Source organism: Sinocyclocheilus anshuiensis, unplaced genomic scaffold (genome assembly GCF_001515605.1).
Source record: "Sinocyclocheilus anshuiensis isolate Anshui unplaced genomic scaffold, SAMN03320099.WGS_v1.1 scaffold2551, whole genome shotgun sequence".
In the NCBI taxonomy this organism is placed as follows: Eukaryota; Metazoa; Chordata; class Actinopteri; order Cypriniformes; family Cyprinidae; genus Sinocyclocheilus; species Sinocyclocheilus anshuiensis.
The window spans coordinates 136,338-163,174 of record NW_015558706.1 but is presented as its reverse complement, the minus strand read 5'-3'; the positions used below and the strand labels follow the sequence as shown (position 1 = coordinate 163,174).

The 26,837-nt window shown below is 35.9% G+C and overlaps 1 protein-coding gene and 1 pseudogene across 1 annotated transcript; both read right to left on the bottom strand.

Annotated features, from left to right (window-relative positions):
- Nucleotides 1–497: 497 nt before the first annotated feature.
- Nucleotides 498–26,837, bottom strand: LOC107681446 (period circadian protein homolog 2-like). The gene is made up of 16 exons (XM_016477750.1): nt 26,689–26,837; nt 15,847–16,326; nt 9,962–10,060; nt 9,479–9,636; nt 8,814–8,935; nt 8,449–8,650; nt 7,287–7,338; nt 4,960–5,102; nt 4,607–4,685; nt 4,312–4,418; nt 3,940–4,090; nt 2,843–2,951; nt 2,427–2,567; nt 2,210–2,285; nt 1,278–1,443; nt 498–669 (listed from the first exon to the last, which is right to left on the bottom strand). Exons 2-16 carry the CDS (start codon nt 16,230–16,232, stop codon nt 498–500), a joined length of 2,163 nt encoding a protein of 720 aa, XP_016333236.1. The 5' UTR covers nt 16,233–16,326; nt 26,689–26,837.
- Nucleotides 20,680–26,837, bottom strand: part of LOC107681445 (macrophage mannose receptor 1-like) — a 28,023-nt pseudogene continuing 21,865 nt past the window's right edge.

Below are 26,837 nucleotides of genomic sequence, written 5' to 3'. Positions count from 1 at the left end.
TCGGATGTTCATTCATGTTTATTTCATGCTAATTAGAATGCACTCTTGCTTCGCTTGAACTGAGGCAAAGAGTGAATCGGCATGCCACTCCAAAACTGTATTTATCATTTGAAATTCTTAATAAAACTAACAGGATTTGAATGCTGAGACTTTGTTTCCTATTGTCAAAAGTAACCTGCTCGTCTTGTCTCTCAGCGCGTTGTCTGTGTCCTCTTTGCTCTGCGATGTTTTTCACTCCGTAAGAAAATGAACGTGTGGTGTGAGAGCACGTACGTATGCCACTGAATTTATAGAATATAATATTGCTAATTTAAAAAAATGTATTAAATAAAAATAAAATAAATTAATACTTAAAAATAAAATTACAAACGTTTTTGGGGTGAAACTTTTTTTTATGGCAGGTCCGTTTTAAACATTTTTTATGTGTTATTGTTAACATTTCTCTCTGGAGAAAATGAATGGGATTTTATAAAAAATTAAAAAATTTGGGAGCCTGCTCAATTATGCAAAATAATCTTGGAAAGTGGATTTGTTTCAGTACCTTCAGACACTTGTATGGAGCTCTCAACACCTCTCTGCTTGTCTTCGTCTGAGTTTGAGGACGTTGTGTTTGAGGAGGATTGGCACTTTCTCTTCACTGTAATGGGCACGTTACAGCTTTCCAAATACCTGATGGAGAGAGAAAGACACCATCAATGAAACGAGGTTTACAAACGGCTAACCGGGCTGAATATAACATAAAAACCCATCTGATCTACTTGTCTTTATTCCATTGTTTTGTACCATTATGACCCTACAATCATTTGATTATTGTGGTTTAAGTGTACAACACGTCTGTCAAAATCCTATCAATTTTTTTCTAATCTCTTTGAATTCCCTCACTGAAAATATCATCAATAAAAATCTCAGTATGTTTACAGTAAATATTTGCTAACTTTAAGAGGGATGTTTTAACTATATACAAACACATCAGTCAAATTCATTAAAACTGAGATTTTGTGTCATTTTCCATTGTTTTAGGCTTTAGGCTAAATATGTAACACGATTATCCTGTTGAGAAAGAACGCTAATGAGACTTCACATCCTGCAAAACCTAATGTCCTCTGCCGACTCATGAAAACAAGTTCATTCATCTTCATGGCACGCTTAATTCAGTTTCTCGTACTCTATTTGCATTACAGAATCAATAAGTGCATTAAATTTGGTTAAGTGAGTCGAGACAGTCTCTGTCCATGCACCATCAGTTTTCACTGTGACGTGACTTTGCGTCTTTGTACCTGATTACGCTGTCCAGGCAACTAATCTGCTGATAGGAGTAGACGGTCTGGTCTTTGAAGGCCAGCTCCTCTTGAAGGCCTGCACGCTGCTCCACAGGAGACTCTCTTAAGTTCACAGGATACGCAGAATCTTTGGGTCGAGCCACTGGACTTTTCTGTAGAAACTCTGCAGAGAAAAAAAGGCCTTCAGAAGGGCTGCGCAATTAGTCATATTAAAATTGGAATTGCCTAGTGACCTAGTGTGAAAAATATATCGGGATTGTAACATGGGGGGAAAAAAAATCAGAAATCATTCTAATATGCTCATTTGGTGCTCAAGAAACATTTCTTCTTATTATTATTTATTTATTATCAATGTTGAAAAAGCATAATATTTAAAAAAAAAAAATTCAGGATACTTTGATGAATAGAAAGTTCAAAAGAACAGCATTTATTTGAAATATAAATCTTCACCGTCACTTCTGATCAATTTAATGCATCTCTGCAGTATAAAAGTATTAATTTCTTTCTAAAAAATTAATGACCCCAAACTTTTGAACACTAGTGTATTTAAGCAATATAAATAAATAATATATAAAATCTATGATATTATATTAAAATTATTAACATGCTGCATTTGTGAATAAATGCTGGATGTTTTTCCCTCATTTTTGAGTCAACTAAAAATGCACTTCTTTTACAATAGAGGAAACCATGTGAAGGGTTTTTCAATGAGATTTGATGCATTTTTGTTCCTTTATCCTGTAAGTGCCAGCCACAGATGTTAAGTGTTTTAAAATCAAAGTTCAAATCACATCTGTAATATTTGTTAATATAATCTCTCTCCATCATGGATCCCTGGTCTTCAGACACAGATTTGAGCTACATGCCAAAAAACACAGACTTTGATGACAGATGAGGGTGCACAGATGGTGGAGGATATTTGTACATACTAGTAGGGCTCTTCTTGGACTGCTGCTCCTGGTTTTTCTGCATGTGAACCCCTTTGCAGATCTCCTGAAAGCTCCTCTGAGAAAACAGACACATACAAAGACAAATAAATCCACCAGAGCCTCAATGCATGAATAAAAAAGTGACCTTGAAGCATTTGACTTTCAAAAATGGCTCCACTGAAAAAACCACTGAACTAGAATTCATCATGTGACTCACCGGTTTGGCTCTCCTGGCATCCTCTTCCTCTTGTCGCAGGTGTGTTCCATTACCGTTACTTTCACTAGACGATGCCACACTCAGCAGGTGATCATTACTGCCCAGACTCCCATAGCCGCTCGAACCGTTGTTGTGTACCGGCTGCAACACACAAAAACATGTTTTTATCAGTGACTTTCACTCCTCTCATCCAAAAGGACGGCGTACACAACACCAGATTTTAACACTAGGCATCATAACTTCGCCAACTTTGTAAATGGTTACTGAGAAAAAATTGGGCATCATACACTAAACTACAGTCTGTCTGTTACACAGTCTCATCCACGAATCTCTGACATCATGTGGCAGGATGTAAAAGCCAGTTTCCTGTAAACTCGGTTAATCTGGTTCTTTCCACTGTGAATGAGTTTCCGTACCTGCAGCAGGAGTCTGTGAATTTGCTCAGTGATTTCCTGGATGTCGGAGTCTACAGATTTGCCCTCAGCTGCAGCTGGAGCTGCAAACACATCTTCATTCACTGGACCCCTGGTAGAATGGACAAAATTACAGTTACACTACCATTCAAAAGTTTTTTTCCGGAAAGAAGTATTTTATGCTCACCAAGGCTGCATTTATTTGATACAGTAAAAACATAACTGAAATGTCTCCCCTGTTGAGGGTTTCAGTGCCGTTCTGTGCTTTATAACAATACCAATATTCTTTATTTGGTGTGGTTACTTTAACACAACGGTAAGAAGCTTCCCTTCTGTTCGTGTGCTAATCTTTCAGAGGCTCTTCATGCGTAATAGTAACACAACACTGCCCTGTGTGAGACACAAGAGAGCACTCTTACAACCCAAGACAACGTCTTCATGCAGCAAGAGCAAGAGGTCATTACACTACACACAGCCAGATGAGCTTTGCTGCAAAACTAGTCGCTATTTCGTTTTTTAGTTTTAGTTTAGAGCTTTATTAATCCCCTTGGGGCAATTAATTCAGACTTTCGTGGTGCTTCACATATACAACACTTAACACTCACACACATACATTTAAAATACACCAAATACATAAAAAGGGGGAAACAAATAAAAAAAATAAAAAAAATTCACTAAATAAATCATCTAAATTAACTAGATTTATCACATAAACGTATTGCTTCAGGCACAAAAGTAAATTTGTACCGTGTGATGCAAAGCTGAAATACTCTAGTCTTCAGTGTCACATGATCCTTCAGAATCATTCTAATGTGCTGATTTGCTGCTCATGAAACATTTCTGATTATTATCAATGTTGAAAACAGTTGAGCTGCTTAATATTTTTGTGGAAACTGTGATACTTTTTTTTTTGATGAATAGAAAGATCAACAGAACAACACTTAAATGTCTTTACAGTCACTTTTAATCAATTTAATGCATCCTTGCTGAATAAAAGTATTAATTTCTTGTAAAAAAAAAAAAAATCTTCAGCAATTACATTTTTTAACAAATATCAAGCTTGTCTCAGATACGTTCTCTTTTTCAGCTTATGCACTCACATGCGAACTTTGTGTCTGCCAATGATGAAGGAAACTTTGCGGCTCCACGGATTGACAAAGCTGGACCAGCTGGTGTCTATGGTGATGTACTCTCCATTACGAGCGCAGAAGCGGATCGAGTGGTCAAACGGCTGGCCAGCATACTGGAGGACTAATGGGACAAAAAAAAAGTCTTTACTCACAAATAGAATTTTTAAAACCCATTTTTTTATTTTAAAAAATGATCCACCCAAATTTGTCCCAAAACAATAGACTTCTAGTTCTCTCTGATTAAGATAGAAGAAAGCACCTTCCCATAAAAAAGTTAAACATAACCTTTAATGAACTAAATCGACAGAGCAAAGACTAAATAGAATGAACAGCGTGACTCACTCTTCCTGTGGATGCCAAGCATGACTGGTCGATCACTGGGATGTAGGTGCAGCAGGACAGGTGTGCCAATCAAATCCTGTGGCAGGTATCCTAGTAATGGAACGGCCCTACAAGAAAACATCACATAACAATTCTGATTAGTCTGACAAAAACTGTTATTGGCTTTAATATGCATGATTATGAGAAATGGAAAACATCAGGTGTAGAGGTACAGCTGTTGCGTGAAACACCCAGTGCTTAAGTTACCAGCTAATCATCGTCAGGTCCGTCAACAGTGAAGCATTAGCACACTTACCTCTCGTCCACATCCTGAAACACACAGCTGGGAGTGTGTGTTGTGGTGAAGATTCGTTTGTCCGTGGGGATCCTTGGAGCTGAGGAATAAACATAATAAAAATTTTGAATGGTAGTGTTTAAAAAATACTATTCTTTAAATAACTGAATCAAAAACAAATTTATTTGACACCAAAAAATATGCACCTCTTGAAACATTACTAAGTCGACAACAAATAATTCAGAGAATCAGTTCTCTTTAATTCATTGTCCTAATGAATCGATTTGCTAAAATGATTCGGTTTTCCTCAATGCTACTATAAAATGATTAAAAAAATGCATTATACATACAGAAGATTGTGTAAAAGAACTGACCTTCGTAGCCAGAGTGCACTCTCTCGGCCAGCAGGGGGCAGCAGAACTGATCTTCAGAGTGCTCCATATCCTGAACCTTCATCAAGTAAGGAGTCATTCTGAAGGGATAGTACTGACGATCTCCCTCACACTCTTTACCACCGCTGGAGAACAGGACAGGAGAGATTTACACATACATTCAACAAAAATATCTGGTAATAAACATCAGCTTTGTCCAATGTAAGCAGCCTACTACAACCTAGTGAGATTTTCCATTCCTATCTATTCTAAAACAGTATGATTTCTAAACAAACGCATACGGAGGCACATTTCATGTCTACAAAACTAATTTCAAGCATTTAAGTATAAACCTTTAGATAAAATGGTCTTTTAAGAAGCATAAATTAATTGTTATTAAAGCAGACATTAATTTTATAATTTGCAAATGGTTTAGGATCTGGCCTGCACACAAAAATTGTAGGTTTGATCACAAGTGCACTCTCAAAAAAAAAAAGAAAAGAAAAGAAAAAAACAAAAGAGTGCTTTTTGTTTCATTCAGATGTTTTAGGTAGCATTGTTTCACAAAGCTAAAGTCAGACCGTTCTGTTTTTTGCTTCTCTCAAAAAAAAAAAGAAAAGAAAAGAAAAAAACAAAAGAGTGCTGTTTGTTTCATTCAGATGTTTTAGGTAGCATTGTTTCACAAAGCTAAAGTCAGACCGTTCTGTTTTTTGCTTCTTTTTGGATTGTGATTAAAATGCTGTGGTTACCTCTAATTTTAAATGCAAAGAGCACAGGCAAAACCTGAGTTTGAGATTTCAGAGAGATTTCTTTCATTTCTATTATTTATTTATTTGATTTGGGATTTGTTTTAAAATTTCAATGTAGTTTTGTTATTTAACATATTTCAATTTTACAAAGAAATGTGCAGCATTTAGTCTGAGAAATAATAAAAGGACACGTTTTCATTCATAATTTGTCTTAAATCTCATTTTGTTAATTTTTTTTTTAGAAAATCGTATCTGTAGGCATTTAACTCTTGAGTGAGGAGAGGCAAGAAAAAATGCACAAAAAACATATTTACAAATATACGTATCATTACAATGTTAAAAGTAACTTAAAGAGGCTGCCAAGGTTTACTAGACTATGGACTAGTTTTGACTCTTTGAACTTTGTTCATTGCTGATTTGAGTGGCGATGCTTTGCCCGTCTGTTGATGGCCCTTCATTTTTAACTAGAAATGTGCATGTTGCTTTTCTAATGAACACTGAACTTTTCAGTGGCTTATTTCCAGTTGCCAAATCCAGTGACTTGAAAAGTCTCAGTTTTCGACTCATTGCCACCAAATGCGTGACACTTGAAACGAAAGCCTCGAACAATGGTGGGACTATATTCAGGCCGGTCATAAATCGCATATCATTCTTTCCTGAACGCTCTACTGTCTGTTGCTGTAAATGACATTACTGGTTGATATGGCCTAATCTCAATAAAGTTGGCACACGTTTTAGGTCCGTGAACTGGATCTCGCTCAGGACGTCCGCTGTCTGTGGAGGCTTGGCTAACCGCTTCAAATTGCTGACATCAGGAATACTCCTCTGAATGAATGACAATTTTCTGTTCGTTTACCGGTCCTCCATCAGCAATATCTGTTTTGGTTTTCTTTGAGAAGCAATTATCTATAGTACTGGGACGCTTAGCCTTTTTTGTATCTGTGTAAGTGCTTGGTGAAGAGCGTGAAAGATGTGTATTTACAACATGTTTTTCAAGCGATGATCATTGTAGCCAATCACAGACATATCTGTTGAGCACATGAACACAGCGATCAGAGGCATTTAAGAATCCACTCAACACGCTCAAAATGCTAGCGGGAAATGCTGGTATCGTGACATTTTTAAAATTTCAGTAACGACGTCGGTACTTTTGACAATCGTAAAATACGTAATATTACGTAATATTATTGTTAAACAGTCAAATCTGAAATTCCATGACTACACTAATTAGATACTGATACCCTCCCAATTGGAATTGGAAAGTTCCAGAAATCCTGTTCTACCACCCAAGTGTTTTTATTAGCAATTGACTGTTTACTGAATGCATGTTTTTTTTATAGTAATGTCAAATGTATTAGTAATCAAATCTTCCTATTCACAGGGACAAAAGTTCACCAGAATTAATTTCCCCAGGCTGATTCAAAAAAAGGGGAAACTATGAATTAAATCATGGTGAACAGATGGTGTACAGGATACCTCCAACCCTCCAACACACACACACACACACACACACACACACACACACACACACAAACACACAAACACACAAACACACAAACACACAAACACACAAACACTCACCTAATGCGACAGAAGAAGGATTTCTCCTGCATGCAGTCTGATGGTGACGACTCTTTAAGGAGGAAAAACAAGAGTGATGAGTTCAGGTTTAATTCAACAGCATCTTGTCTTTCAGAGGTGACTTAATCAGCTGGCAGCTCAAGCTAATACTGGTTGCTGCTTCATGGATTCAAGAACAACAAAGACGCCTCAATAATTAGCAATGGTTTTGTTAATGAATAAGAAACAGAAAGCCTTTCGTATCTGTGCACATTTGTGCTTGTGTTTTGTCACCTTTAGGTGAAATAAAAAAAAGATTTTTTTTGATTCTTGTATGTCTCTGTTTTAACTTAACTATAGTTATTATGACTGATGTGTGTGTCGTACCTGCGCCAGTGCACATGCTCCAAGACGGCAGTCTGTAGGGTGTGGTGAATCTATAAAACACACTAACGTCCTGCGGTGTAAGAAACTCCACAAACTTAGCATTCTTGAACACGTCCTGTTTGCAGTTCAAGATGGAGGCGGCCTGGTCTGAAATATAGACAATCTTTCCAGTGATGAGTGACACCGCCACTGCAAAGATATCCTGTAAAACATAGATCCCATGATCAATGATTACGAAAAAGAACAACTGAAATATGAAATCATGCAAGTGTTTCTGTAAAATAACTAACAGATAAACTGGAATAAATAAATGTACATTCATAAATAGAAAAAATTTGAAAAATAAATTGAAAACATATACTTACTGTGTTTTTGAGGGTGTATTCAGAGGTGATGCTGTCTATCTCCTCTATGGTATATGATGAAACGTCAAGCCCCGATGGCTGACTATCATTAATCATAAGCAGCTGGTAGTATTCTTCATTTGCTGAAATAAAAATGTCAAAATAAATGCATTAAGCCAATTCAATTAAGTATGTGATATGTGCCTAATAATAAAAAACATGAAAAACACATGTAGTGTATTAGCTCAGGTTCGACTGGTTACTTGTGTTCTATCCACTAATTCATGCATAACAAATAATGAAAACCAATCCTGTATTAGATATATTGTCATATTTCACAACCAAAATATATATGAAGTCCTTCACAATAACTGATTATTATTAATTGTTGATTCTTGTATGTCTCTGTTTTAACTTAACTATAGTTATTATGACTGATGTGTGTGTCGTACCTGCGCCAGTGCACATGCTCCAAGACGGCAGTCTGTAGGGTGTGGTGAATCTATAAAACACACTAACGTCCTGCGGTGTAAGAAACTCCACAAACTTAGCATTCTTGAACACGTCCTGTTTGCAGTTCAAGATGGAGGCGGCCTGGTCTGAAATATAGACAATCTTTCCAGTGATGAGTGACACCGCCACTGCAAAGATATCCTGTAAAACATAGATCCCATGATCAATGATTACGAAAAAGAACAACTGAAATATGAAATCATGCAAGTGTTTCTGTAAAATAACTAACAGATAAACTGGAATAAATAAATGTACATTCATAAATAGAAAAAATTTGAAAAATAAATTGAAAACATATACTTACTGTGTTTTTGAGGGTGTATTCAGAGGTGATGCTGTCTATCTCCTCTATGGTATATGATGAAACGTCAAGCCCCGATGGCTGACTATCATTAATCATAAGCAGCTGGTAGTATTCTTCATTTGCTGAAATAAAAATGTCAAAATAAATGCATTAAGCCAATTCAATTAAGTATGTGATATGTGCCTAATAATAAAAAACATGAAAAACACATGTAGTGTATTAGCTCAGGTTCGACTGGTTACTTGTGTTCTATCCACTAATTCATGCATAACATTTAATGAAAACCAATCCTGTATTAGATATATTGTCATATTTCACAACCAAAATATATATGAAGTCCTACACAATAACTGATTATTATTAATTGAGATATGCATTGTAAAATCACAATCTAAAAATGGACAGACATAAAACTGATCAGCTTACTGATCATGTGACATGATTTTCACCAAGAGTTCCTGAAATATTGCTTGTATTACCAATGGACTTGTTTGGTCTTAAATTTGTTGTTATATGCACCTAGGCTTCATTTGCATTGCAAGCAAAATAAAACTCATAAAATATATTGATAATTTACTAGACAGTAAGACTATGTCCCTGTGGTCAGGCAAGTGTTAGGGATGACTTATGTAATGATATACTGAACATCATAATGTACTGCTCACCCTCCACCTGTCTGACGCAGCGCAGGGCATATTTCAGAGTGTTGAGCGTCGTCGACTTGCTGCCCTTGTTCCGCTTTTCCGGCGGCAAATGAAGCTTCAGCTCTTTCAAAGTTTTAAGCAATTCTTTCTGTGTCTTCGCCTTGGCGGATTCTTCGCTACTGCAGGTGCCCAAAAAACACATGCACAAATATGTCAGCAATAAAACCCATTCTAAACACATCATTCTCTTCTACTGCTAAATATAACAATAATGATAATGATAATATGCAAAGTACAGAATACATCAAGTTTGAATGAAATTATTCAAGTTATTTTGTAAACATCTTGAAAATAAATAAATATTTGTAGCAAATATAAAAATGTTTGGCTAAAAAAAAAAAGTAGTTCTTTATTGATGGGTCCAGAACAACTTCATATAAAACTTAAATAAAATAAAATAAAATAAAAGTACTGGTAGAAGGGTCATGTGTGTTCATGTTTAACCTGCAGCCGCTGGAAGATGGGTTGTCCTGCTCTGAACTGGCGCTCAGAAGGCTGAAGGCGTTCATGCTGCTGGGCGGTGAAGGACTATGAGAGTTGGAGCTGTAAAAAGAGTGAAGACACATGAAGCCATCATAAAACAAGTCATAAACTACAGACAAATCCTTTATGAATAGTAATCTCCGCAGATGTCATTTTGTCAGGTATGATACCCTTTATTGCTTTACAATTGTGCTTAAATGAAGTATAAAATTAATAAAGTGGCCCAAACCAACAAAGAATCACACACATAATACTGTATATCTGCATCAATCTCAAATTGTTTGACATCAGGTTTGACTCAGAAACATAGTGTATCCACACAACGAACATGACGACATTATTTAGAAATGATTAATTCAGTATGCCAGCTGAAGCCAGTCAGGACCGGCTGTTGCAAGAGAAAAATCAAGCAGTAGCTTCAGCTCAAAACCTCATTCTCACAAAACATTTTCAATCATTGTGGAAAATTAAACAGAAAATAGGTGCTCCTGTTCCACATGGAGGTCACTTGGACATTGCCCTCCATCTCAGTTATACAATCTTCACCTGTCCACTATCCTTACTTTACCACAAAAACACGACGCCATGTGTCATTTCCCAGCCAGGCCACCATTAGCACAGCTATGAATAGCTTGCATTGCAGGCTTCTAGTACAGTAGTTAACTGAGACAGACCAAAGTGGATTAAACCGCTCAACTTTAATACTATAACAAGTCCAAAGTTCAGCTGCAGGTGACATGCTGAGGAACATAAATAAACCAGGAGTGATTATAAATAGCCCACTAAGTAGCTTTGAATAGAAACGGGCTTCACATGTTGCACTTCTTAGCTGTAGGTGAGTTAATTATATAAAGCACATCTGTGTTAGTCTTGCAGGGCAATGTGTTTCGATGCTACTGGTACAGTCAGTCATTTCAGGAGGCTAATGAGATTGGAGAATTTAGAAGATTATTTATACAACTACACATGCAAGGAAGCGTGGCCTTATAACATGCTGACTTAGCCTTCAACACACTTGAACAGGTATACTAGTACAGGAATGTAAGAATTTAATATAATTGACCATTATGGGTTTTTCAAAGGCTGATGACAATGGAGAACATGATGGCCAATACATCCCAATAAATGGCAGAATTTGCCATCTGTCTTTTATTAACTCATAGCTTCTTAGCTATCTAGTGCAATCTTATAATTAAATCATGTGACAAAATATGTGAAACTCAAAAAATTAATTGTCATGGAACCAAAGAAAATCACTTTGAGACTAGTTAATTGGGTCAGACTGTGAACAAATTATGTTTGTTTAACTGTTATTAATTGATTCATGTGGCTCCAATGTCCATGATTAAATCAAGTAAGTCCAACGATACGATAGACAGACAGATGGATGGATGGATGAAAGACGGATGGATGAATGGACGGACAGACAGATAGAAAGATGAAAGGATGAACAACAGACAGACGGACAGATGGATATATGGATGGACAGACGGACAGATGGATGGATGAACGATGGATGGATGGACGGACAGATAGATGAAAGGATGAACAACAGACAGACGGCCAGATGGATATATGGATGGACAGACGGACAGATGGATGGATGGACGGACAGATAGATGAAAGGATGAACAACAGACAGACGGCCAGATGGATATATGGATGGACAGACGGACAGATGGATGGATGGACGGACAGATAGATGAAAGGATGAACAACAGACAGACAGACAGACGGACGGATAGATATATGGATGGATGGATGGACGGACAGAGATGAAAGGATGAACGACAGACAGACAGATAGATAGATAGATAGATAGATAGACTAACAATTCAAATTCAAGAACAATCAATATATTCTTCTTTTTTATAAAGTCAAAGACTGACTGCTAGCTAAGGAAAAAAGTTGTAGAAGAGAAAGAAAGACTAACGAAAGGCAGAAACTCTAAACTTTTCTAGAGCTCTCACTGGACCGCACCCGTCCTGTACACAAGAACAAACAGTACGTTATCAATGGAAACCGTGGCGCATATGTCTGGGAAATACTTACAGTGACGCACTGATGGAGCTGGGCACTACAGCTGTCCAGAGTTTCCACCCAATTTCCTTTTCAGAATGGATACTACTATACTAGCTGTCTAGAAAACTATGCTAATAATATGCCAAAACTTGAAATGAAAAATTGTTTGAAAAAAGATGTTCTGATGATTAGATCCAAAGACTTGGACAGACTTAAATGCCAGCTCTGGTAGTGCGAAAGTTATAAAGCAGTCTATAAATGTTTCCAGATTTCTAGGTCAATTTATAAATATTATTATTATTATTGTTATTATTACTTTAAGTAATATCCTACCAGACAGGATAGGATAGTATTTAGAGAGGAAGTGAGGTGGGACAGAGAGAGGGGGCGGGGTCAGGAAAGGTCTGTGAGCCGGGACTCGAACTCGGGCCGCCCGAAGCGCAATGGCGCTATACAGTATATGTCAGCCCGCTGCCCATGAGGCTACTGGCAACGACAGGTGCTAATATTTTTAATCAAAATTTATAATATGGTATTGTGATATTAAAATATTTATTTATTTACTTAATTTCCTCTTATTATTATTTTGTCTCATTCATTTCTTGAACAGCATTCATATTTGGGTATCATGTGATAATGATACTTCACAGTGTCCTGAGAGACCTTACAGCATTCTGACGCATTATGCTGCCTGAAAGAAAACTAAATTCTGTAATTTTGTCTTATGAGGAGGAAATAACTAATAGTTCAGTCATACTTACACTTTTAGCCAAAAATAAATTGATGCTGTAATGCCATGTGAAACACATTGGAAAATTCAACAACCACAGTCTGTTATCTACATTTAAACACAGCTTAAGTACAAAAGTTTTTATATATTAGTTAATGGATTTAATTTAATGCCATCAACCTCACAATATATTCTGTAGTCAATACCAGGCTTTGTTTTGTAAAAAAATCAATCAATCAATCAAAAAAAAAAGATAAAATTAAATAAAAAAAAAAATATATGAAAAATTATTCAAATAAAATAAAATAAAAAATCTAAAATAAAATGATTAAAAAAACCCCAAAATGGGCTAGACATGGCCATGGCAGATAAACATCATAATTCAATGAAGCAGAGCCAAATATAACTCTTGTTGACTTTATTTAATGTCTTTGTTTGAGCACAAATATTTAAATTACAAAATGAATCCTGAAAAATAAACATAACGCACGTGTTCGTGTTAATGAGATATCTCAACAACTTTTCACCATGGTAGCGTCAAGCTTTTTATTTGCCACTTCCAACATCTGGAACGTCTGCTATGGCAACCACGATCATCACGCTTCTATTTTTAAATCTCTTGAAAGTCTTCACAAGGAAGCATCCCATTAAAGGGATACTCCACCCCAAAATGAAAATTTTGTCATTAATCACATACCCCCATGTCGTTCCAAACCCGTAAAAGCCTCGTTCGTCTTCGGAACACAATTTAAGATATTTTGGATGAAAACCGGGAGGCTTGTGACTGTCCCATAGACTGCCAAGTAAATTACACTGTCAAGGTCCAGAAAAGTATGAAAAGCATCGTCAGAATAGTCCATCTGCCATCAGTGGTTCAACCGTAACGTTATGAAGCGACGAGAATACTTTTTGTACGCGAAGAAAACAAAAATAACGACAGTTTTGGCCTTGCAACTGAAGGCTTTGAATACACACAAAGAATTCATCAAATGTCACTGCATGTTTTTGTCACAGAATAGTTTCCAGTGAGCTTACAATAATCACAAAAATAAATCAGGTGAGAACAGAGGCTAGAAATGACGTCAGCGTTACTTAGGAGACAGAAAAACTCACTGTTGTTGATGAAAAGGTATTCAGATTCTGTGGTTTACCCTCTATTGGCAAACCAAAACACTACCAGAGCACTTTAATGGTTAAACAAATTGCACGAGTGTCTGCATGCAACCTCTTGGCATAGGGTTGCTACATGACTCAATAGTCAATACTGTCAAACAAACAAACTGTCTCCATGGAGATTAATCTAGAAATTGTGCAATCCAAATTATGCTTGTACACGTACAAGAAATAAATCTTAATGTTATACATATATTATTAAATAACAATGTTATTTAACAATGTTATACACTGTTAAAAGTACAAATATTGCATGTAGTCTGTCAGTCAGTTTGAGGTTATTATAGCTGCATACAAATCATTAAAAAATTATTAACATAATGTTGTTTATATATATGGCAATAGTAGGCATGTCACACAGCAGGATACGTTAACTTTGCAAAGATATTTTATCTATGCACAATCAGTTCCAAAGAAAAAAAAATGCTATTTACAATCATAACTATATAAAGACTGTAAAATGCTCAATAGTGAAATGTAAATAACAAATTGGCAGCAGTAGTCCTGAAAGGTGAAATGCTGGTGAAGCAGAACTTTGCCCTCAACTACAGTTCAGTTCCTAGACCATTATAAGCACACTACACTACCTTTTAAAAGTTTGGAAGCATAACTGTTTTCAACACTAATAATAATAAGAAATGTTTCTTGAGCAGCAAATCAGCATATTAGAATGATTTCTAAAGGATCATGTGCCACTGAAGACTGGAGTAATGATGCTGAAAAATCAACTTTGTATCACAGGAAAAAAATACATTTTAAAATACATTAAAATAGAAAAAAATTGATTTTAAATTGTAATAATATTTTTTTAAATATTACTATTTTTACTATACCTTTGATCAAATAAATGCAGCGTTGGTGAGCATAAACATAAATTAATTTATTCATAAACATCAAAAACCTTTACAGACCCCAAATTTTTGAACAGTAGTGTTATGAACGGTAGATTCAGAATAAAACAAAACGGTTATTTTAAATAGTAATCATTTTTCGAAATATTACTATTTTTACAGATTTTATTTTTTAAACAAACTTTTGAATGTTAGTGTATACAGATTCAGAATAATCAGTTCTGGGTACATTTAGCTATTGTCAAACATTTTGGCCCTGTTTACACCTGGTGTTAAATGTGTTTTGGTTGATCGGATTACAAGTTGATCCCGTTTACACCTGCTGTTCTCTTTTGGCCACTTTTGACCACTTTCCTGATTTATTTGAGGGTAGGGTCTTCAAACCAAACTTACGATTTCAGCCAGCAAAGTTTAAATCCCATCTGGCTAGCGCACTTCAACAACAATGTGCACTTGCTCTCGCTCTATTTGCTGTATGGGCGCGCTCTTCCGGGAGAAGTGCCCATACAAGGAATTACACCCTTCATGACGTTATACAGGGCCATACTCAAAAAAAACTTTCCGAGACTTATCAGAACCCGGAAGTAGTGTAGTTGGCACAGAAATACTCTATCATACGTCCAAACCATTTTTTGAAACCGTGGCCATATTTAGTATGAGAATCCAACTCTTTAACAGTGTAAGTAACTCAGAATGCATTAAATAGCATTAGACCCCCCCCCTTTAACAAGATGTGTTCATTACCTGTCTAGTGATGTAAAATATACTTAAAAAAAATGGTTTGTCTTTTCAGATCTTCTATCATGTGTCTATTATATTTATTTAGTTGGCTTGTGAATTTTATGTTTCGCGTTTCAGAATGTGGCGTAATTTCTGGTAGGGGGTCATAGTGGTTTTTGCAGTGTATTGTGGGATTTTTTTAGGGAGTGAAAATTCCAGCGCGATTGAGACAGCCAGATTAAAATGGCTGACTCCCTGATCAGTGCCCTGCCTACTGAGCTGATTGGGATGCACACAGGGCCTTTGAGGCACCCATAAATATACAGACAAACAGAATATAACAAAATTACCTTTTGTTACTCGCCAATGACTCTAATAGCGCCAAATCCTTGCTTCGGCTATTGGAACTCCCAGAAGACTCATTGCCATGGGACTCATTTCCATGGGAATCATTACCATGGGACTCGTTGCCATGAGACTCTGTTCCACTCCCACTGGACCTGCTGCTCTTCATCTCCACATCCTCATGGAGGGAATGGGCCATCTTCCGTTTGTTGTGGGGTGAGGCGGGAGTGTCTTGGCTGCTGTCGCTACCTTCAGATGCCAGGCCAAGTTTGGTCCCCTCCGCGAAACTGCCCATACGATGCAGCGTCGACATTGAACTGCATCCGGCTGCTTCACTCTGCCCCTCCAGGGAGGAGAACAGGTACGGTTTGGATTCTGAGTCCTCAGACATTGGAATAGGTTTGAAGAAGTGAAGCAAGGAGCCAGAAGATCAACCCATATTCATGGTGGGGAGCATAGAGGGAATGTAGACGACATTTGTATTTCTACGGGAATAAACACAGAGAGAAAATGAGTCAATCATCTGAAATTTTCCATCTCAAATAGGGGTGTGTGATAATGACAAAAAATGATTTCTGGAATTTTGTTGATAACGATAATTAGACGATATTTTGCCGAGCATGTTATTTTGCTGGTACTTTGAAAGGTTTAGGACAGCCGTGGACAGCTGACTCCCAAAGCTTTTGATATTCTTCATATTATGTGCGGTGGTTAGTTTGCAGGAGTAACAGAAAATAGCTTTTAAGTTTAAACTGATTTTTACCTTTTATGGGCATTTTTACCTTTATAAGGCCAATTTTTTTCATACCTAATTAAACGTATGCACCATCTTTTGTGGCAAATTCTTAGATTTAATCAATAAATTCAAATTCTAAGACACTACAGGGCTGTTACCAATCAAATGAAATCAGTATCAACAAAATTTGTGTTTGCAATGCAGCGGTGGCCCAGAATCTGCATCGGATGTGGCATTTAGATGCATTTACAAAGACTTTAAATAATAATACCTAACATCGCCAGACAAATCACTGCATGAGTGAGTCATTGAGTCATTCATTCAACCAATTCGTTCAAACGGCTGATTGATTCAGTAACGAACCACTGTTGTGCGTTGCTTAGAGACACAAAACAGTTCTGCTGTGGCTTTGTTTGGAACTATTTTCGTTGTCAAAATACAGCAAAAACAGGAACCTTTGTGTCTAAAATGCAAGTCAGATGAGACATAATATAAAAGTCATACAGGGGCATTTTTGCCACCTATTCTTGAATTTTGGGGGAATTCTAAATGTATTTTAATAGACTAATTCACGCAGTAAAAGCGTGAACTCTAAATACGCACATGCAGTAGTCTACTATACATCAGGTAGGCATGCGTGCACTCTCTGGGTCTGTTTTTGTTTGCACACCCCTAATCTCAAAAATCAGAAACCCTTGTCTTTTGACAAGTGGAAGGTATGCTTAAGTACGTCAAAAGAAACCAGGGCAAGATGTGACAAAACTAATCTGGACGCGATCACTGCACAGGAGATAAAATCACCTCTTCAGTTGCATGCTCTTCTTCTAACTTCGCTCTCCATCAAAAGTAGAACATCGAAAGTTGAAAAAGTCAAACTCACATCAAAGTGAAGTATGCACAACACTCTCTGATCCACTACTGTGGTACAACCTATAGAAAGGGCAGGCATCTGTCTGGTCCCAGAGAGCCTAAACTGAGTGTTCAAAGGTGGGTGTCCCTGGCCTCCCCTCGTTGTGTCTGTCCAGTGTCCTTTAGCCTAACAGATAAGGCATTTCGGCTTGTAAACACTGCTTCCTTCAAAGGATTAATCCCAGCAAGTGCACATAAAAGATGCTAGACAGCTGTCTGGACCAACAACAGGCCATGACTGGTTTTCATCCCTTCATGTTGCCATTAAAATGGCAGGGGGAAAAATAAACTCTTATCCCTTTTCTCTGAAGAAATAAATAGTCTTCTGACCAGAGCCAAGTTTTCTGGTCCTGGTCAGGAACTGAGATGGGCCATATTAAGGAAGGACACCTTCAGGTTACTGATTTGTGACTTACCACTCTTTTACCCAACAGGATTGTAGGATTGAAAGAGAGTAGAGTATGTTAATGGATTACATGTCTCGCATCATTCATTCGCAAAAATTACCTTTGTGGTCAGTTGATTAAAACTCATTGGAAAATGGCCAAAAAAAAAGGTGCAATGAAATTCATTCTATTCTTAAAACTTGGAACCCGCCCCCCGCCAAATGAATAAAATAAAATCATAATATATATATATGTTTTTTTAAGAAGTCTCTTCTTACCAAGGCTGCATTTATTTGATCAAAATACAGAAAAAACTGTAATATTGAGAAATATTTTTACATTTTAAAATAATGGTTTTCTATTTTAATATACTTTAAAATATAATTTATTTCTGTGATCCAAAATGGATTTTCGTCAGTCATTGCTGCAGTCTTCGGTGTCACATTATCCTTCACAAATCATTCTAATATGCTGATTTATTATCAATGTTGGAAACCGTTGTGCTGCTTAATTTTTTCTTTTTTCAGGAATCTTCGATGAATAAAAAGTTAAAAATGTATTCAAAATAGAAATCTTTTATAACAATATATACTACCATTCAGAAGTTTGAGGTAAGAACAAAAATATTAAGCAGCACAACTTTTTTCCAACATCGATAATAAATCAGCATATTAGAATGATTTCTGAAAGATCATGTGACACTGAAGCCTGGAGTAATTCCAGCACAGGAATAAATTATATTTTTAAGAATATTATAATAGAAATCCATTATTTTAAACTGTAATAATATTTCACAATATTACTGTTTTTACTGTATTTTTGACCAAAGATGAGCTTAAGGGACTTCTATAAACAAAAATAAAAATTCTTACAGATCCCAAACTTTTGAACACTATTTAAAATATATATTTTTTAAATCAATGGTAGTGCACATTTTGGAATAATACACTGAATTATATATTTAAAAATGCATAATTTTGACTTTAAATTCTGATTGGATTAGAACTTTTTTTGTCCTCTTGACTTGTTTGAAACACGTTTCTTTGTCGTTCTCACGTGTAAATAAAGCAGTCCTGCCCACTGTAGAAAAGTCACAACAAAATCATAGCCTTTATATAATCACACACTACAACCATAATACCAGCCCTACCTGGCATATATACGTCAATGGTTCATCACTTGGTGCCCTACCCAACTCACACGTGTTTGAATTATTAGCACCAATGAGACGTTAATATGTCTGGCTGAGTGCCTACTGTAACCCAGTAACCTACAGGGTGATGACACGCCGCCGCTAACCTTTGGATTTCCAGTTATATAGTAACTCACTGGTGGCACTGTTAATCAGGACCGAAAATGAAATAGACAGTATCAGTTATTAAGCCATATATTTGACGCAAGTCACATAAGCTTATGTAAACTCCAGCACGTGAAAACGTGGCTTTCAGCCTTTCAGTGTGTGAATCTTTAACTATAACCTTGTAACCTAGTGAAAATGACTACTTTTGTCCTTCTTAAAGTCATATAAATCAGGTGATCTAGAGATGTGACCTTCAAATGACACATTATTAGCCATTAATGTGAACTTTCCTGTGATATACTCTGCCTGGGGGCCATAAAGCAGAACACTGCATTTTAATATAATTACAACTGACAGACCTATATTGATATCTCTTTCTAAATCATATAGGTACTATTGGGAACAGTACATTGGCTAAAACATTATCTGCAGTGATTGGTAAAAACTAAATGGAAGAAACCATTCGAAACCTAATTTTGAAGCACATCAAAGCAAATTTAACATTTTACCAGAACACATTATAATTATGTGTGTAGCTATTAGACTAACTAACATTATTAAGTTCTTGCTATCTTCTTATTAGCATATAAACATGAAAAACAAAGTGTAAATAATAAAAAAATTGCAATGTCAATTATATACATTATATATTTACCATAAATCTGAGACAAATTATGTAATGCAATTCAGAGCAATCAAGCCAACAGTATTCAAAACCCTTACATTACAAGGCAAATTCATGTACCTCCCTGACCTCTTAAGCAAACTTTGCCTGCTAAAAATATCATGCACAAGTCTATAGTCACAATCTCACTGCCAGTTCAGCATTTTTTTTTTCAGGTCACTGACTTTAAGGACCAATGTCCTTCTTAAAGTCATATAAATCAGGTGATCTAGAGATGTGACCTTCAAATGACACATTATTAGCCATTAATGTGAACTTTCCTGTGATATACTCTGCCTGGGGGCCATAAAGCAGAACACTGCATTTTAATATAATTACAACTGACAGACCTATATTGATATCTCTTTCTAAATCATATAGGTACTATTGGGAACAGTACATTGGCTAAAACATTATCTGCAGTGATTGGTAAAAACTAAATGGAAGAAACCATTCGAAACCTAATTTTGAAGCACATCAAAGCAAATTTAACATTTTACCAGAACACATTATAATTATGTGTGTAGCTATTAGACTAACTAACATTATTAAGTTCTTGCTATCTTCTTATTAGCATATAAACATGAAAAACAAAGTGTAAATAATAAAAAAATTGCAATGTCAATTATATACATTATATATTTACCATAAATCTGAGACAAATTATGTAATGCAATTCAGAGCAATCAAGCCAACAGTATTCAAAACCCTTACATTACAAGGCAAATTCATGTACCTCCCTGACCTCTTAAGCAAACTTTGCCTGCTAAAAATATCATGCACAAGTCTATAGTCACAATCTCACTGCCAATTCAGCATTTTTTTTTTTTCAGGTCACTGACTTTAAGGACCAACAACTGCTACTCCATAGTAGATTGGCTGAATTCGGTCGTGTTTGTCTACAACACATGAAAGACAGAAGTCAAGAAAGATAAATGGGACAAGAACAAGCTTTCCATAAGTTGAACAACTTATGCAGGTTAATTATACAGGCTTGTAGCGAATTCATTTATTGCATAGTATTATCTGGTCTTCAGCATCTTTCATTGTATTCCAAAACTCAACAACATAAATTTAATATTTCAATCTGCACCAAAAACAATACAAAACACTAAACCTAATAATATAAAACATGAACCACATAACCACCTTGCAGGCAGTTTTATAACTCAGTATCATGTTTATGTAATTTATGTAACTGAATGTGTAGCAATGGCACATGGGCTACTACATGCTTTATATAAGGACTTACATAAGTTCACAGACAGCTCTGAATGCAAATAGTTCATATTCCTCAAATGCTCACATTTCAACACAATTAGAACTAATTATGTGATGTCACAAATACTATGCATTTATTTTTGTGGTTTCAAATACTTCACAGATTTCAAATCATACTGAACTTCAAGCATCCGAACATCCTTGGACGCACTTCAGCACTTGGCATCAAAACCAAAAGTATATAACATACAATTCAATGTATATGTATATTTCAATTGTAAACAAGACATTTAGCAGGGCAAAGAAGACTGAACTGGGTTTAAGGTCAGGGTTTAAAGTTATAAGGTAAAGTAAAAACACACTGTAAAAAACCTGCACACCAATGTGATTTTTCATGAACTTTACCAGGAGACAAAAACAGTTCACCAGTCCTGAAAAAGATTAGACACAGAGATTGATGTCTGTGCTCCATGATGTCATGGCGCGAATCCTGTGCCATCAGGTCATGGCTTAGAAATGCACTATTTCAGAGTAGCATGTGACAGGAAAACCGTTCTTAAGCTGTAGCTGTACTACACAATCTGTTGACACACATTTGTGCTTTTGGAACGTGTTGAGATTTGATCATATTTACAGATTCATGAATTTACAGACCCACAATACACAGCCTAGTTTTATATGCTTTTAGTTTGATTATCAGTAGAGCTCTCCAATTTTTTTAAACTGGTTGAAGAGCGAAAAATAAACCATATTTAGTACTCGGGGCAGTTGATGAAAATTTCACTGGTCCAAACTGAAATTTATCATTAGTACATTTTTAACTATTACCAATGTAAATATTTAAGTGATTTTATACAATTAAAGTGCAGGAAAATGCAAAAGAAAACTCAATGTGTGAACCAGAGGATGAGTACCAAACTGAGTTATATTTTTCGTCTTATCGTACTTGAATGGACAAATATTAGTAAGCCTAGTAGTTTTTACAGGGGTATCAAAATTTGAGTCGAGAATTGTGAAATTGTACATTTTTTTGTGTTGCAACAACCCTAATTATTAGAATGCAAGGTTACATATGTCAAAAACAATGTAAAATTGTTATAACTACAAATATTAACATAACTATTTGTTATTTTTTATTGATAATTTGAATGAATGAATGAAAAACCTTAGTGTTGAGAAATGTTTACTGATTAACTACATACTTTGACCTAATTCAGTCAGTGAAAACTTTAATGAATATGCCATTGTCGCTCTAAAGTTTACTTTGGAAAACAAGAAGCAAGCATACTTGTCATTAAAAAATGACCTGCACACAGCTTAATTAACTTTCAACAAGCTACATTGTGACTCATTAGAACTGATGTAATGATGTAGCTGCTTGAGTGTCGCCTAGCCTTATATAAGGTCTTTGTGGTAGTCATTCCAAAGTGTCCTTGTAAACAGCTGTTTGGTAATAATGCAGGCAGCAGGCAGCTATAGTTAACCACATCTTTCCAAGAAGACACGTGTGATTGGGGTTACACAAGGACAGGTGTGGAGACCTCCAGATTAGATTGTGTAAGTGTCTCATCCTTCTGCTAAACCTAAATTCAGCATGTTTTGTTTACTCCATGAATTATTGCAATGCACAATCGAGTATTTGAGACCTTTCAAGCCCTCAGTTCTAAAAGAAATTCAGATAGGTGAGCGAATGAATACAGTAACATCAGGAAGTGTTTCTTGAAGTTTCTGGGATCTCCAACTCAAGATGTGTGTGCAAAGTGAACAAAGGCCAAACCTTTATCCTGGTACCCACTTTACAACAGAACGCAACAAGCATATCCAGCCACAACTGGTTTCAACCAGACCTTTCTCTCTCTCTGGCCAGGAAAAACGCAATCAATCAATTACTTATCTACACTCCTACTTGTCCACCGACTTTAGGTGCACAGATGGGCACCAGAGAAGGTGAAAGTGGCAGGGCCAGGTTAGCAGCTGGAAAGCCCCTCAAGGGAAATCACAACTGTGTTATCTCAAAGCTCATATGCAGAGATTTCACTTGCTTTGTGTGGGTCAGACCCATTTCGGGAAAGGGAGGCTTTTCTCAAGTTACAGACTGATAAAATCAAAGGCATACAGAGAATGATATATGACAGTGCAGTGTATGAGGTCCCTGCCTATGATATTCCGCCTGCACTAGACAATTATGTAATGCAGTAAAAACTAAATTTGCATGCCAAACACTTGTAATAGTTGAAAGTTTGCCACAAATGAAACCGCACTCGCTTTGACTGCAATTACATTCTTACAGAATTATATAAATAACCTAAAGTTGCACTACACCCGTAGTATTCAGGTGACAACCGGCTCCATCCAGAATAAAATTACTTTTATGAGGCTACAAATATGATAGCATTCTTCATATAATGTGAATGTACACAACTTTAAACATAATACTATTAAATTAATTTAAAGAAAAAAAGCAATCACAAAAAACTTGCAATAAAACTGTAGTTTAAAACAAGCACATCCTCAGCATATTCTAATTCCATGACTGTCCATGACTGATGTTTCTCATCTACTGAGCCACTCAACAAACTCAAGTTGAACTTGGAAAGATAATATTAACGAAAGCTTTGGCTTGATGGACTATGCGTGTGGCACCCTGCCAAAAATAGTCTCTAAATACATAAAAATGCACCCGAGGACAGCCTTCGTGCGTCATCACTTCCTACCCTCCTACTGCAACAGCCAATCCCATTTCAACTGCCAACGCTTTCAGGCTCTTGTTGAGCGAGTCTTGATATCAGACACATCACCAAAACTCCTCGCCTACACTATCTCTTCTATAGCCAGAGGTGCGAAGTTCAACAATGACCCGGGTGGCCCTACAGCATGTATTTAAAAGAAAGACAGTGTTTCCACTCACACAGATAAACGCAAAGCATCTTTTATTTCAGTTGTTACAGAATCAATTTAAGGTGGGTACACATTTACCCTTAATAGTAGGTGTTAAAATGAGAATCCATATCTTATCTAGTATCAGAAACTAAGATTATTTGTGTGTCCAACTACTGTTAGGTCACTTCCTGATTACATCAGTGCTGCATGCTAACCATTATTCCAGCATCTCTAGTACCAAAATAGATCTAACAATTACACGTCTCTAGGTTCTCATTTGGATCAAGCTGTGGAACATTTACTGTCTTAGCCAGGAAAAATAGATTAAATACAAGACAGACAAGCAAGAAATTTGACATTCTACCTCCCGATATTTAAAAATGCATCATCTGACAAATCAAAGCAGATGTTGAAAGACAACATCTTAAAGACTGCAAACAGTTATTACTTTTCATTCAACCTGCACAATTTAAATGGAACAAATCACAACATGCAAATGAAAATAGCTAAATATGCAAATTACCTTACATCAAGCAAAACATTTTGGGAAATGACTGCCAAAAAAGCCAAAAAAGTATGAGTACAATTAGAGGTCAGCTTTGAGAAAAAGACTAGGGAGATGAATATGCTGAAAAATAAAGAATTTTTAATTTAAATAAATGTACTTATATTATTACCCAACTCTTTATATAAAGTTGGATTGGATATATAAGTATGTCCATGTATATTGCAATTATGTAATTTTATTGCCCAGCTGCTCAATGTAACTATAAGGCATGAACATATTGAGATATTAACATCATGATTTTCTGTAAAGCTGCTCTGAAATGTGTTTTGTGAAAAGTGCTATAAAAATAAATGTTGTCTTTTTTGATAGTTTGTTGTATGTCAATGCATATGCAAGTTTATGTGCTTGATACATTAGAGGCAGATTAAGGTATTTGGAGCACCTCTTGAAGGAGTAGGTCAGTTTTAATAGCCAGCAAACACCCCCTCCTCGCCTCCACATATCTGACTTCAAGCTCAACTACCCGGCATAAGCTGCAACATAAGTGGACAACTGCCAACTTCAGGCTATATTTACTCTTTTAAAATCAATTTAAGAGCAAAGCACAGCCAGAAATAACAATTCAGTCAGCATTTACTCATCCTCATGTTGTTCCAAACCCATATGGCATTTTTGCTTTTGTGGAACGCAAAAGGAGAGATTAAGCATAAGGACAGTTTCAGTCACCATTCACTTTCATTGCAAAAAGATCCACTGAAAGTGAATGGTAACTGAGTGATTGAGTGACTGAATGGTGACTGACTGATTCTGCCTAACATTTTCCTAAAGAAATATAGGTTTCCTGTATTCTTAGTTGAAATGACCACATACTAGCAGGGAATTTGATTTAAATTTTATGAATTAATGCAAACTAAAACACATGCAATAAGTGCTTCATTCATTGTCTCATGCATAAGTCTGAATTGTGCATGTGTTACAGCAAGACATTATCTAACATACATGACTCTACTCGTGACAATTACTGCCTAACATTTTCCTAAAGAAATATAGGTTTCCTGTATTCTTAGTTGAAATGACCACATACTAGCAGGGAATTTGATTTAAATTTTATGAATTAATGCAAACTAAAACACATGCAATAAGTGCTTCATTCATTGTCTCATAAGTTTGAACTATGCATCAGAGGCATGCGTTACAGAAAGACATTATCTAACATACATGACTCTACTCGTGACAATTATATATACAGCCTGCAATGACATATAATTACCACATCCAGACCCATAGGTTACAGTAAATGAAGTTGAGATTCATTCATTTTAGCGAGGGAAATGTATGGCAAGCTATATAAACATTTATTATTTTATTAACAGTATCTACTTTTATGTTACCAGTATAGCTTTTTTTTTATTACTAGTAAGTAATTTAGTGTAACTTTTACATTTGAACTATTCCATAATACAATATACAATAACACTTATTCATTAGAAACTATTTCTGATTCCTTATAAAACTAAACAAATATTTCTTAGTTACTAAAATAAGTCCTAGCATATATTCCAGTTATCCTATAACAAACTGAATAATAACACTTATTTATTAAACTATAGAATCTATTCCAGTTGTTACTAATAACATTTTTAAATAAGTGACTGAATCCATAATAGTTAGTATTCAAAGTGACAGTAATGTATAGCTGCTAGTGAAATTGGGAAAGTTATTAGTATTGAATTTATTACTAGACGTGTAAAAATAAGTACTAGTTATAAAAAAAAGATACTAGTTTTAAGGAATAAATGTTAAAATGGCTTGCCACGACAATGAGGCTATTAGGCTGGCTCATAACTACAAGTTCTTGCCTCATACTTTTAGTCTAAAATATTGCAGTCTCAGTAATTAGGGTGCATTTAAATTTTAAAAGTTATATGACTTTTTTTGGTTGAGGTAAACAAGGAGGGCAAAACTGTAGTGATATATAGGGCTTTGCTCTGGAGCACTGACCAGAGATGACCTAATCGCTGACACAGTTATGCAACGCCTAAGTTTAATACATATAAAATAAACATCTTTGACATATATATGACCGAGTCGATGTGTTTTACATATGCGACCGTGCATCTTTATGGACATCACTTTCTGTTCACGACACAAATTTGTTTTTGAGCACTGGTCACAATGCAGTCAATGGAAAGTGTTATACAACAGCTCAACCGCCGACTCTTTAAAACATGAATGTATCCTACCTGACAACTTAAACAGTCTTGCTTTTCGTACAAGATGCACGCCTCAAAGCAGGTCTCCGTCCTGTCCGGCTAAGTAAAATATATTCCTGAAATTCCAGTCAAGCCGCAGCGTCAGTTTTGACACACTTCAGCGCCGAATGCTCTCTCAC

Coding starts and splice junctions, on each gene's coding strand:
- LOC107681446 (XM_016477750.1), bottom strand. CDS start 16,232: ATGTCTGAGGACTCAGAATCCAAACCGTACCTGTTCTCCTCCCTGGAG. Junction 8,651..8,813: donor AATACACCCTCAAAAACACA/GTAAGTATATGT, acceptor TATGTTTTACAG/GATATCTTTGCAGTGGCGGT. Junction 2,568..2,842: donor TTCACAGACTCCTGCTGCAG/GTACGGAAACTC, acceptor TGTGTGTTGCAG/CCGGTACACAACAACGGTTC.